Source organism: Hypanus sabinus, chromosome 13 (assembly GCF_030144855.1).
Source record: "Hypanus sabinus isolate sHypSab1 chromosome 13, sHypSab1.hap1, whole genome shotgun sequence".
Taxonomy (NCBI): domain Eukaryota; kingdom Metazoa; phylum Chordata; class Chondrichthyes; order Myliobatiformes; family Dasyatidae; genus Hypanus; species Hypanus sabinus.
This window is the reverse complement of record NC_082718.1, coordinates 74,322,634-74,335,443: the sequence shown is the minus strand read 5'-3', so window position 1 is coordinate 74,335,443 and position 12,810 is coordinate 74,322,634. Positions and strand designations below refer to the sequence as shown.

At 43.3% G+C, this 12,810-nt stretch overlaps 1 protein-coding gene across 6 annotated transcripts in view; it reads left to right on the top strand.

The window, feature by feature from the left end:
* acacb (acetyl-CoA carboxylase beta) overlaps positions 1-12,810 on the top strand; it is a 162,319-nt gene that overhangs the window by 14,366 nt on the left and 135,143 nt on the right. For all 6 annotated transcript variants that reach the window (XR_009515406.1, XR_009515407.1, XM_059987884.1 and 3 more), the window contains exons 2-7: positions 2,266-2,398; positions 3,951-4,089; positions 4,216-4,325; positions 8,662-8,743; positions 9,589-9,687; positions 10,815-10,924. Coding sequence is in view for 4 of the 6 variants with exons in the window: in XM_059987884.1 (XP_059843867.1) it covers positions 2,266-2,398; positions 3,951-4,089; positions 4,216-4,325; positions 8,662-8,743; positions 9,589-9,687; positions 10,815-10,924 (673 nt within the window). In the remaining 2 variants the exon portion in view is untranslated. The remainder of the gene's footprint in view (positions 1-2,265; positions 2,399-3,950; positions 4,090-4,215; positions 4,326-8,661; positions 8,744-9,588; positions 9,688-10,814; positions 10,925-12,810) is intronic.

Below are 12,810 nucleotides of genomic sequence, written 5' to 3'. Positions count from 1 at the left end.
CCGGGCTGTTTAACAAGTTAAAATCCTATGGTGTTACAGGAAAGATACTGGCATGGATAGAGCAAAGACTGACAGATAGGAGGCAGTGAGTGGGAATGAAGGGAGCCTTTCCTTGTTGGTTGCCAATAACTAGTGGTGTTCCTCAGGGGTCAGTATTGGGATCACTGCTTTTCACATTGTTTGGCAATAATTTGGATAATGGAATTGATGGCTTTGTGGTAAAGTTTGAGAAGATAGATGGAGGGGTAGGTAGTGCTGAGGAAGCAATGTGATTGCAGCAGGACTTAGACAAATTGGAAGAATGGGCAAAAAGAGGCAGATGGAATAAAGTGTTGGGAAATGTATAATTATGCATTTTGCTAACAGGAACAATGGTGCAAACTATCATCTAAGTGAAGAGTACCTGCTTTCCACCCCCTCCGCCCACCACCCCACCCAGGATAGGGTTCCCTGTGTCCTCACCTACCACCCCACCAGCCTCCGGGTCCAACATATAATTCTCCTTCACTTCTGCCACCTCCAATACTCCAAGGAGAGAAAATCAGAATGATGTTGGGGCAACACAGCTCATGGAATTATTTCCGGTGGGATAGAAGAGTTGGGAAAGTCTATTTTAAATTGCTTCATACATGACTGGGAGACGTTTACTATTGCGCTGTGGTGTTGAGAGTGTTGAAAACAAGGGTATGCTTTTCATTGTTCACAGATTAGATAATGTTCAATATCCCATTAACATGTGGTGTAAAGTAAATGCCCAGGCTGATGTATATTGTAGAAAATTCCACGTAGGGAAAGAGTGCAAATTAAATAAATTAAAACTCCAATTATCAAGCCAGGACTAAAAGTTGTGTGAGATCCGGGATTGGGCATGATGGAATGGTGGAGCAGGCTCGACGGGCTGAATGGCCTAATTTTGCTCCTTATGGTCCCATGATCTTATGGTCTAATGTTAAATTGCCCTTCTAGAAATTTCTGAAGCCATAGTTTACAAAACACAAACTTCGTTCAACAACTGAAATCATGACAAATTAATGTCTCACTGCATATTATTTATCTTTGAGTTGTGTAGCACAGAAAGTATTAATTGGAGAAAATATTCTCAAACCAGAGGACTATAAGCCAGTCCTCATCGGAGGATCAGAGGTGGAGAGGGTCAGCAACTTTAAATTATTTTGGAGGATCTGTGCTGGGCCCAGCACATAAGTGCAATTATGAAGAAAGCACAACAGCACCTCTTCTTCCTTAGAAGTTTTCAAGGATTCGACATGACATCTAATGCCATTACAAACTTCTATAGATGTATATTGGAGAGTATACTGACTGACTGCTGCACAGCCTGGTATAGAAACACCAAAGCCTTTGAATGGAAAATCCTGCAAAAAGTAATGGATACGGCCCAGTCCAGCATGGGTAAAACCCTCCCAGCCATTGAGCACATCTACATGAAATGCTGTTGCAGGAAATCAGAATCCATCATCAGGGACCCCCACCACCCAGGGCATGCTCTCTTCTCACTGCTGTCATCAGAAAGAAGGTACAGGAGCCTCAGGATTCACACCGCCAGATTCAGGAATAGTTATTACCACTCAGCTATCAGGCTCTTGAAGCAAAGGGGATAAGTTCACTCAACTTCCATTTTCTCCATCATTGAAATGTTTCCACAACCAATGGACTCACTTTCAAGGACTCTTCACCTCATGTTCTTGATATTTATTGCTTATTTATTTATTGTTATTATTTCTTTCTTTTTATATTTGCATAGTTTTTTGTCTGTACCGTGGTTGGTGCAATGTTTCATTGATTCTGTTATGGTTGTTATTCTATTATGGATATATTGAGAACATCTGCAAAAAATGATTCTCAGTGTTGTATATAGTGACGTACAGTATATGCACGTTGATGTGGTTAGAACTTTGAGATTCTGGTTCCAATGCAGGCATGGTCTTGCTCAAAGCTTTTTACTCTGTGATTTTTCTTTTTCATACTTCATATTCTGGCTTGTTAGATTTTCCACAGGAAATTTATTTATTTGTTTGATGCTATCCATCAGCTTCCTGGCTGTTGTTTATTCCAATAAACTCCAATATACTTTTAATATACAAGAATCATTGAATGGAATTCAAAATTTCTGCCGGGACCTGGTGGGAGGTGAGGGTTTGCAGAGCATAGGCACACCCACAAATGGTCTACTGGTGATTAATAATGAGGAGAGTGATAACACTTCTAATGACTCCATCTTAGATGCAGGCTTTTTGTTTGTTCTAGGTCCAATATGTCAGGCTTGCATCTAACAAAGAAGGGCAGGGAGGAGCTAAATCTGGATCTTCATCGGGATTTCACTGTGGCCTCTCCTGCTGAGTTTGTCACCCGGTTTGGAGGAAATCGAGTTATTGAAAAGGTACGAATTGTATCAAGTTTGTGAAACTGAGTTGACTGGTCATGTGGGAAAGTGGGTTAGATAGGAGGCTGCATAAACTAGAATTAGATGGATTTCTCTCCAAAACATCCCAACAGAGATTGAAGGATATATCTTTAATTTTATTCAACCATAAAGGAATGTATTTATAAAAGAGAAAATTTGAACAAGGAAGAGGGAAGAAACATGAGGAAATAAGAAAAACAGTAACAAAAGAATAATATTTATGGGCTTTTCCATCCATTGAGTAGAGCTTTCAGTTAATTCATAGTACCTCTAACTAGTTGTGGCTTTGAACCTGTCCACATTGTCCACTTTAGCAGGCATTCAGGTTAATGGGTTGAAAATGTTCATACCCCATCCCAACTTATTAGTTTGAAAATTTTCAATCATATCCCCTGATATATGAGCCATCTTCAATATCAATGCTGATCAATTTCTTTGATAAACGCAATTTAATCCATTTAGTTTTATTTTCATTTTTAGCAATACAACACGGAGTAGGCCCTTTCATTCCCTTTGAGTCACACTGCCCCAGTAACCCCCAAAAAACTGATTAACCTTAACCCTAAACTCACCATGGGATAATTTACGATGGCCAGTTAACCTACCAACCACTACATCTTTGAACTGTGGGATGAAACCAGACGGCCACGGGGAAAACCCATGCATTCCACAGGGAGGACATACAGAGACTCCATAAGACCAGAATAAGAGCAGAATTAGGCCATTCAGTCCATCGAATCTGCTCCGTCATTTCATCATGGCTGAACCCAGATCTCACTCAACCCCATACAACTGCTTTCTCACCGTATCCTTTGATGCCCTGACTGATCACGAAACGATCAACTTCCGCCTTAGGTATACCCACGGACTTGGCGTCCACTGCAGTCTGTGGCAGAGCATTCCACAGATTCACAACTCTCTGGCTAAAAATTTTCCTCCTTACCACTGTTATAAAAGGGTGCCCCTCAATTTCGAGGCTGGGCCCTCTAGTTGTGGATACCACCACCATAGGAAACATCCTCTCCACATCCACCCTATCTAGTCCCTTCAACATTAGATAGGTTTCAAGGACTCCTTACAGAACGGCACCGGAATTGAACTCCGAACTCTGGAACACCCTAAGTTGTAATAGTGTCATGCTAACTGCTACACCAGGTCAATTTCATTTACTTCTCTTCAGAACCTGCATCCCCACTATTACGAAAATATAAATGTCGCAGCATCAGAAAACTAAGTTACTTCAGCTTGTCTGTTCAAAAGAGAGCACAGAAATGCCACATGACAGAAGATGAATCAAAGTTTTCATAAATCCTGTTGTCCAACGTTCAGAGGTCCTTAGCAATCTTTAGACATTCTCTTCCTTTTATATTAAGAAATAATTTTCAGTATGGAAGGTCATCAGGAGAAGAAATCATCTTCTAACTCAGGGTTGCTAACATCACTTGTAAACCATATAACTTCCAAGTTAGTTGAAAGTAACACTTCCACATTTTGAAGAGTGCTTGACTGTAATATTATTCTTTGCCAGGTTCTAATTGCCAACAATGGTATTGCAGCTGTCAAATGTATGCGGTCCATCCGTAGATGGTCCTATGAAATGTTTAGGAATGAGAAAGCTATTCGGTTTGTAGTTATGGTGACTCCCGAAGATCTGAAGGCCAATGCAGGTAAGCAATGTGTAAGATCCGCTGTGGCAAATTTATAATTTGTGCTCTTCAATTAAGACAAAATCTTTTATTTTAAGACATCTCCAGATCATAAGTCTTTATCGCTGTGTGATTGTGTCCACTTAGAATACATCAAAATGGCGGACCACTATGTTCCAGTCACCGGAGGACCCAACAACAACAATTATGCAAATGTGGAGTTGATTGTGGACATTGCAAAAAGAATCCCAGTGCAGGTAAATTATACTGTTGCAGAAAGTGTAACAGACTGGGGTTAATCAGAAAATGGACTTGCAACTTTTAGAATATGAATGATTATTTGTTATTTTAAATTTTGATTTTCTTTGTTTCTTTATTACTTCCTCCATTACAGATAATTAATGAACTGTTCACGTTTTCCAAGCTTTCTTCATTATTACTTCAATATTGCAATGCACAAGTATGTATTTGATGAATTTGATAATGAAACAGAATTGCTCCAGTTTAATTAATCAAGGGTGTCCCTACCATTTCAAGATGGAAGTGCATGGCAAATATAAGCAAAACAACATGAACTATAAGCAACTCATACAAAATGCTGGAGGAACTCAGCAGGTCAGGCAGCATCTCTGGAAATGAATAAACAGTCAATCTTTCAGACCAAGACCCTTCATCAGGACCTGAGAAAGGAGGGGGATGATGCCAGGATAAAAAGGTGAAGGGAGAGAAAGAAGACTAGCTGGAAGGTGATAGGTGAAGCCAGGTGAGTGGGAAAGGTCAAGGGCTGGAGCAGAAGGAATCTGATAGGAGAGGAGAGTGGACCATTGGAGAAAGGGGAGGGGGTGGGGATGCAGGGGAGAATAATAGGCAGGTGAGAAGAAGTAAAAGGTCAGAGTGGGGAATAGAGGAAGTGTGGGCTGGGGGAAGAAGGAGAAATCGATATTCATGCCATCAGGTTGGAGTCTACCCAAACGGAATTTCAAGTTTGCTAGATGTGCTGCTATTGCCATCCCTGTCTCAGAGGCCAATGTCAGAACATCCTTCAAGAGGGTGAACTCTCACAAGTCAGTACAGGTCAGCAATAGTATCTCCTCCTCTCTGAAAATCATTGCAGGTTCACCTCAAGGACTTGTGCTTAGCCTGCTGCTCTGCTCTCTCTACACTACTGAATATGTGGCCAGGCGCAGTTCAAGCACCATCTGTAATTTGCAGATGATGCCGCTGTTGTTGGTAAAATCTCATAGCAAGGAGGCAGCATACAGGAATGAGATAGCTTGGCTGGTTGAATGGTGTCACAACTACAACAACCTCACAATCAACATCAGCAACACCACGAAAGGCAATGTTAAGATAACATTGATCCATACCGAGGGTCAGCAGCTTCAACGTCTTGACGGTCAACATCTCTGAGGATCCTGGGCTCAACACAATGATACAATCACCAAGGGTGCTGGGAGAGGACCCATACGCAGGACACAAACATGTCTTTCTTAGGTATAATAAAATAGCATTTATTACTCGTTACACAGAAGATTGGGAAATCAAGGACAGAGAAACATGAACCTTGGACTAAGGGACTAGGGACTTGGATCGCCACGGACCTGGGACTTGGAAACAGGGAACTGGAACCACCACGGCCCTTGGGGAGTAATGGATAGAAAGGGGGGGGAACCCCCGCCGGGCAGCGGCAGTCCGGCCGGACCTCCCCGACGGAGGCAACGGGTAGGTAGGGGCAGAACCCCAGCCGGGCAGCGGCAGTCCGGCTGGATCTCCCTGACGGAGGCAATGGGTAGGTAAGGGCAGAACCCCAGCCAGGCAGCGGCAGTCCGGCCGGATCTCCCCGACGGAGGCAACGGGTAGGTAAGGGCAAAACCCCAGCCGGGCAGCGGCAGTCCGGCCAGATCTCCCCGACGGAGGCAATGGGTAGGTAAGGGCAGAACCCCAGCCGGGCAGCGGCAGTCCAGCCGGATCTCCCTGACGGAGGCAACGGGTAGGTAAGGGCAAAACCCCAGCTGGGCAGCGGCAGTCCGGCTGGATCTCCCTGACGGAGGCAATGGGTAGGTAGGGGCAGAACCCCAGCCGGGCAGCGGCAGTCCGGCCGGATCTCCCCGACAGAGGCAACGGGTAGGTAAGGGCAAAACCCCAGCCGGGCAGCGGCAGTCCGGCTGGATCTCCCTGACGGAGGCAATGGGTAGGTAGGGGCAGAACCCCAGCCGGGCAGCGGCAGTCCGGCCGGATCTCCCCGACAGAGGCAACGGGTAGGTAAGGGTAAAACCCCAGCTGGGCAGCGGCAGTTCGGCTGGACCTCCCTGACGGAGGCAATGGGTAGGTAGGGGCAGAACCCCAGCCGGGCAGCGGCAGTCCGGCCGGATCTCCCCGACGGAGGCAACGGGTAGGTAAGGACAGAACCCCAGCCGGGCAGCGGCAGTCCGGCCGGATCTCCCCGACGGAGGCAACGGGTAGGAACATCAAGTCAGGACTCCGCTTTCCACTCAGACACCGAGCCGGGACCTCTTTGAAGGGTAGACATGGACAACGGGCAGGAACATCGAGTCAGGACTACGCCTTCCACTCAGGCACCGAGCCAGGACTCTTCTTCAGGGGGTAGTCACAGTCACTGGGCATGACGTTGAGCTGGGACTCCGCCTTCAGCTCAGGCACCGAGCCGGGGCTCTTCTTCAGGGGGTAGACACAGACAAGGGACATAAACGTCGAGTCAGGACTCTGCCTTCAACTCACCCCTGGTAGATTGACCTTGCCCGGACCCACTCTGGCAATGGAAGGCGAATTGCTGGTACTCCGATGTGGGCTCGATAACTCTGGCTTGTCATAGCGGCGGCGGCTTGCAAAGGCTTCTTAACACTCTCGCCCCGAACGGCTAAAGCCAGGGGCTTATAAGCTGCCGGTTCGGGTCAAGGGTAGATTACCTTGATTGCCAAGCTCAAGGGACGCGTGAAACGGAATTAAAAGGGAACAAGGCGTCAATGGTCCGGATCGAAACATGACTAAATTTAAAGGGAAACCGATCCGGACCATGACATCAAGGAACCATGCCTGTGGCCCTACTTCATTAGGAGTTTGGTGAGATTTCACTTGTCATCAAAAGCACTTGTAAATTTCTCTAGATATGCTGTGGAAAGCATTTGGACTGGTTGCATCATAGGAGGCTCCAACGCAGAGGATTGACAGAGGATACAGAGGGTTGCAGACTTAGCCAGCTCCATCAAGGGCATAACCCTCCCCACCACTGAGGACATCTTCATGAGCAGATGTCTCAAGAAGGCATCATCCAATACTAAGTACCCTCACCATTCAGATTTGCCCTCATCTTGTTGCTACCATCAGGAGGAGATACAGGAGTCTGATGACTCACATTCAACTATTTAGGAACAGCTTCTTCCCCTCTGTTATCGCATTTCTGAATGATGCAAGAACCCATGAACACTACTTGGTTATTCCTTTTTACTGCAGAGTTACTGTCATCTGCATGATGTTTTGAGTATTTGCACTGTACTGATGTTGCAGAACAGCAAATTTCATGACCTATAGTCAGGAATAATAAAACTGATCCTGATTCTGATACAAGTGCCACTTACATCCCTTTCCCATGAACTTAAGCTTAATCAGCTATTTCCAGATACATTTTCCTCAACTTGCAAATTAGTACATGATTTGTTGTCAATTACTATAAAAATGCATCCATTGGCATTGCTATTTCAATTTTCCCTGTAGCTTGTTAACGGTTTCTGAAATTAAAAGTGGATGAGTTATCTGATGAGGCTTTAGCTTCATCTGGCTACTTGCCTTTACGTCATCTTTTCAAAATAAACAGAGATTACAAAGAGAATATTAAACAATTCAAACTTAACAGTTCAGAGCGAAGAAAGTTATTGGAATGAATAGTGGAAGTTAAGAATTATGTTTATCTATACTAAATATAATTAAGCTCAGAGGGCAGGTCAAAATATAGAGAAACAGAGGAAATATGAATGAAGAACAAAGTGTAAATATTTGATAGAGGTGTACCAAATTGTGAGGGGTATAGAAGGGGTAAAGGCAACCAGGCTTTTTCCACTTAATAGGTAAAATGCAAGCAGGCTTTTTTCACTGAGGTTGGGTGGAACTACTACTAAAGGTCATGGGTTAAGGGTGAAAGGTGAGAAGTTTAAGGAGGGCATGAGGAGAAACTTCATCACACAGAGGGTGGTGAGAGTGTGGAGTGAGCTGCCAGTGCAAGTGGTGCATGCCAGCTCGATTTCAATGTTTAACAGAAGTTTGGATAGGTACACGTATGGTAGGGGGAATAGAGGGGTATAGTCCAAATACAGGTCGATGGGAGTAGGCAGACTAGATGGGCTGAAGGGCCTGTTTCTGTGCTGTATCTTTCTACAACTCTGACTCTATTTAACAGCTACTAATGTGAACACTGAATTCATATGCATACTTGAGCTGAGGAAGTCATTTTGTTGGAAATTCCCATCTATGTTTGAATGTGTTAATTTAAAATCTCTTTAGGAGTTTTATCACAGAGAAAATCATTTAAGTTCTATATTTCAACATGTATATGACATTAGTATTTTCACGTTCTGCTAGGCTGTGTGGGCTGGCTGGGGACATGCTTCAGAGAACCCCAAACTTCCAGAGCTCCTTCAGAAGTACAACATTGCATTTTTAGGTAAGTTTTCTTCTCCCCAGTAAGAAGCCACTGGAACATTGGATTTAATTCTGGGACCCAGTGCTGCTATTGAATGAAAATGGTTGAGATTCACACATACTGCAATTACTGTCGTAATAAAAGATTAAATGAAGTATGGTGAAAGGAGTTTCATGTGCTTTACAATACTATTAACCTAGAAAAGTTGCTAACATGACATACTACTTTTCCATAAATTCTGTTTTATTCTATGAAAGTCGCTCCATCTGTGCCCCAACCTACCAATTACAAATTTATCACTGAGGCCTGACATGGTCACTCTGTCAGAAACCTCGAAGCAGGTCGTCATGGCAGAAATTACAGTACCTTGAGAAGACCAGATTGAGAGGCATTTGAGCATAAGAAGACAAGGACCAGGAGCTGGTTAGAGGGGTGGAGGGCACAATGTGAGCCTACAGAGGTGGGCTGCAGAAGTCTTGCTGGCTGCCAGCTCTGCAGAACTTGCTCAGGGTGGCTATGGATCAAGAGGTGTGCCCCGTAGACCAATGCTGCTGGGACACAAACCAGGGCCTGATCAATCCTGAGTGGGTCGCCTGGGCGAGGATGTCTGATGTAAAAAGACCAAACACCAGGCTACATCATTGATGATTAGTCCCAGTAAATCCTACAATGCATCTCAGCATTATCCTGAAGTTTTAGAAAACCAGAATATTGCACGTCTGTTGACCTTACGTGTTTGAATTACAACTGCATGGTACACTCGCAGCTACCACTGCCTAATGATGAATTCCTGTCCTGTTGTGGAACTGTGTTCTGTTTTCTCACTCTTGTCTCCAATTGTTTTGGTCCCATTTTATTTCTTGTAGGTCCTCCAAGCCAAGCTATGTGGTCACTAGGTGATAAAATTGCCTCTACCATTGTAGCACAGACTGCTGGGATACCAACACTGCCTTGGAGTGGAAATGGTAAGACGATGAGTCTAACTTGCAGAGAGTATAGCACAAATACAGGCTCTGCAGCCCACCAAGTGTGCCCTTCACCACTAATCCTACACTAGTGCCAATTCACTCTCACCCATTCCCTGAGAATCTAACACTCACCTACACAGGTTAAAATGACTAATTAACCTACCAAACCACACGTTTAAACTGGAGCCCTGCGGGGGGTGGGGGAAACACCCGTGTCATAAGAAAAGCAGGCAAACGTGACATGGACAGCACCTGAGGCCAGCATTGAACACAGGTCAAAAGATGAGGGAGAAAAGGAATAATTCCTGGAACTCAGGATTTTAGGCTAAACTGGCACCTTATACTGAGTCTAGGCTGCATATAGACCTGGTGCTCCTGAGAGCAACTGGAGTCAGCTGTACAGGAACCACCAGTGTTTTGTTCATTTGCTGTGTACAATGTTTTTATGACGTAGGCAATCATGGTCTTTCCATAACCATGATTGTTCTTGGCAAGTTTTTCTACAAATGTGATTTTCCTTTGCCTTCTTCTGGGCAGTGCCCTTACAAGATGGGTGACCCCACCCATTATCAGTACCCTTCAGAGATTGTCTGCCTGGCGTCAATGGTCACAAAGCCAGGACTTGTGATATGCACCGGCTGCTCATATGACCATCCACTTCCTGTTCCCAAGGCTTCATGGGACCCTGATCGGGGGGGGGGGGGGGGGGCTAAGCAAGTGCTACACCTTGCCCATTGGTGGCCTGCAGGCTAGTGGTGGGAAGAAGTAGCTTAGACCTCCTTTGTTAGAGACGTATATCCATCCTGCCACCCCACACAACTGTTTAGAGAAACTTAAATGAATTTTACATCAATTACTTACAAGAGCAAAAAGCCTATCTTCTGGCTTTTTAATCATTTTCTATTTTTTTACCAATATTCCAAAACATAAAGAACATTCACTTCTTGCCTTCCATTTTGCACAAAGGAGAATACATTACCCAATGAAGGTGGTGTTGCGAATGAATTTTTAGCCAGCTTGCTTGCAGGCGCCTCTGAATTTGACTGATACTGATTTGCTATTGCTTATTTACTTGGGAGTTATACATGTTATCATGTAATGATTATGTCCTATCAATAATCCAGGTCTGACTCTTGAATGGACAGAAGAAGATCAGAGACTGAAAAGGATTGTCAGTCTTCCCAAGGAACTGTACTTGAGAGGGTGTGTGCGAGATGCTACTGAAGGTTTAGAAGTACGAAACATTATACTTGTAATAAAACGAGACATAAGGTGCAGCTGACTCATTTGTAGAATATAAGACAATGCGTGCATATCTTTAATTGATGAATTTCTGTTCCATGAAAGCAGTTTCAAAGGTTCAAAGTACATTTATTATCAAAGAATGTATATATCATACATTGTTTATTATAAAGGTATCCGAAAGAAGGGAATTGAATAGAGATACTAATAAAAATAATAAAAGCAACTTTAGGACCAAGTCCACCTTTTCTAATCAGGTGAAGGTGGCTACTGTGGGAAGTAGTGAAAATCTGAGGAATAGTAAATTAGTTGGTAGATTATACCAGATTACTCCTGAAATTACTCCAACAAATAACTTCCATGCTGAGTAGTAGATTTTGAACTTGATTCAAAACAGTAATTTCATTTTGTACTTTTTGTTACTAGGTGCACTATCAGGTGTCCGTGTCCTAGATCAAGTGTAGAGTACATCAAAAAAAGATCAAAGCTTATCTTATTCTGCCTGGGCAACATATACTATCTTTGCATAAACATGGGCAGTTGTTTCCCAAGGCCTTTGAAGTAGATTATATTTTATTCTATTTATAGCTTTGATTTCCTCTTGTTAGGAAATAGAGGATGGTGCAGCCTTATAATTAAACTGATGAACATTTTTAATGAACATTTCAAATGAACATTTGAATCTGCTTTGTTAGCTTTGACACAAGGCCAGCCTTCTCTTAGTTATGCTAACTATCAAGGTTGTTAGAGTAATTCAAAAGAACATAGAATATCACAGCATAGGGACAGGCCCTTTGGCCCATGATGTCTGTGTTGACCATCATGCCAATTCAAAATCCTATATCTCTCCATGCCCTGTTTGTTCATATTCTTGAGTAAGTATTTCACAGACATCACTGTTATACCTACTTTTATCACCTCCCATGACAGTGTGCTCTAGACACTTACCACCCTCTGTATAAAAATGATGCCCTGTAAATCTATGTGAAGCTACACCCCCCCCCCCCCACCCCACCACTCTCACCTTAGAGCTGTGTCCTTTAGCATTTGACATTTCCACCCTGGTGAAACTCCAACATTATTTATTCCTTTCTTAATTTTACTAACTTCTCTCAGATTATCCCTCAGCTTCCAGCACCTCAGAGAAAATAATTCAAGTTTTCTCACTCTCCTTACTCTCTCATCCAGGCAATATCATGGTCGAACTTCTGCACCCTCTCCAAAACCTCCAGATCCCTCCTGTGCTATGGTGAACAGAACTGCACAGAATATTCACTATATACAGCCGCATAACTTGCTGACTTTCAGATTCAATACCTAGATCGATTAAGCCAAGTATAGCATACGACTTCTTTACCATCCTATCTACTTGTCACTTTCAGGGGGCTATGGACTCGTTTGCCCAGATCCCTCTGAACATCAATGCTCCACTTACTGTATACTTTCCTCTTACATTTGACATTCAAAGTGCACCACCTCACATTTGTTTGGACTCAACAGTTCTCTGCCCGTATTTCCAATCGATACTGGTGTATCACTTGCTGATTTTTCTCACCATCTCCCATTCCACCAATGACTGTGTCATTTGCAGACTAACTAATCAACTGCTCGAAACTTTTGTCCAAGTCATCTGTATGTATCTCAGACAACAGCAGCATCAGATATATTTGAAAACTGTCAGACATAAAGTAAATAATTAAATGTAAATAAAACCATTAATAGCTTTTGAAAATAAAATTATCTAAAACTTATTTACAATTAAAAGTGAACTTAAACCAAAATATTAAAAAAGTTAAGTTTTTTGCTTCATATTCACAGCCTTTTGATTATCAATAAAATTAATATACAGTGTAGAGCTGGCAAATTCTCAGCTTAACT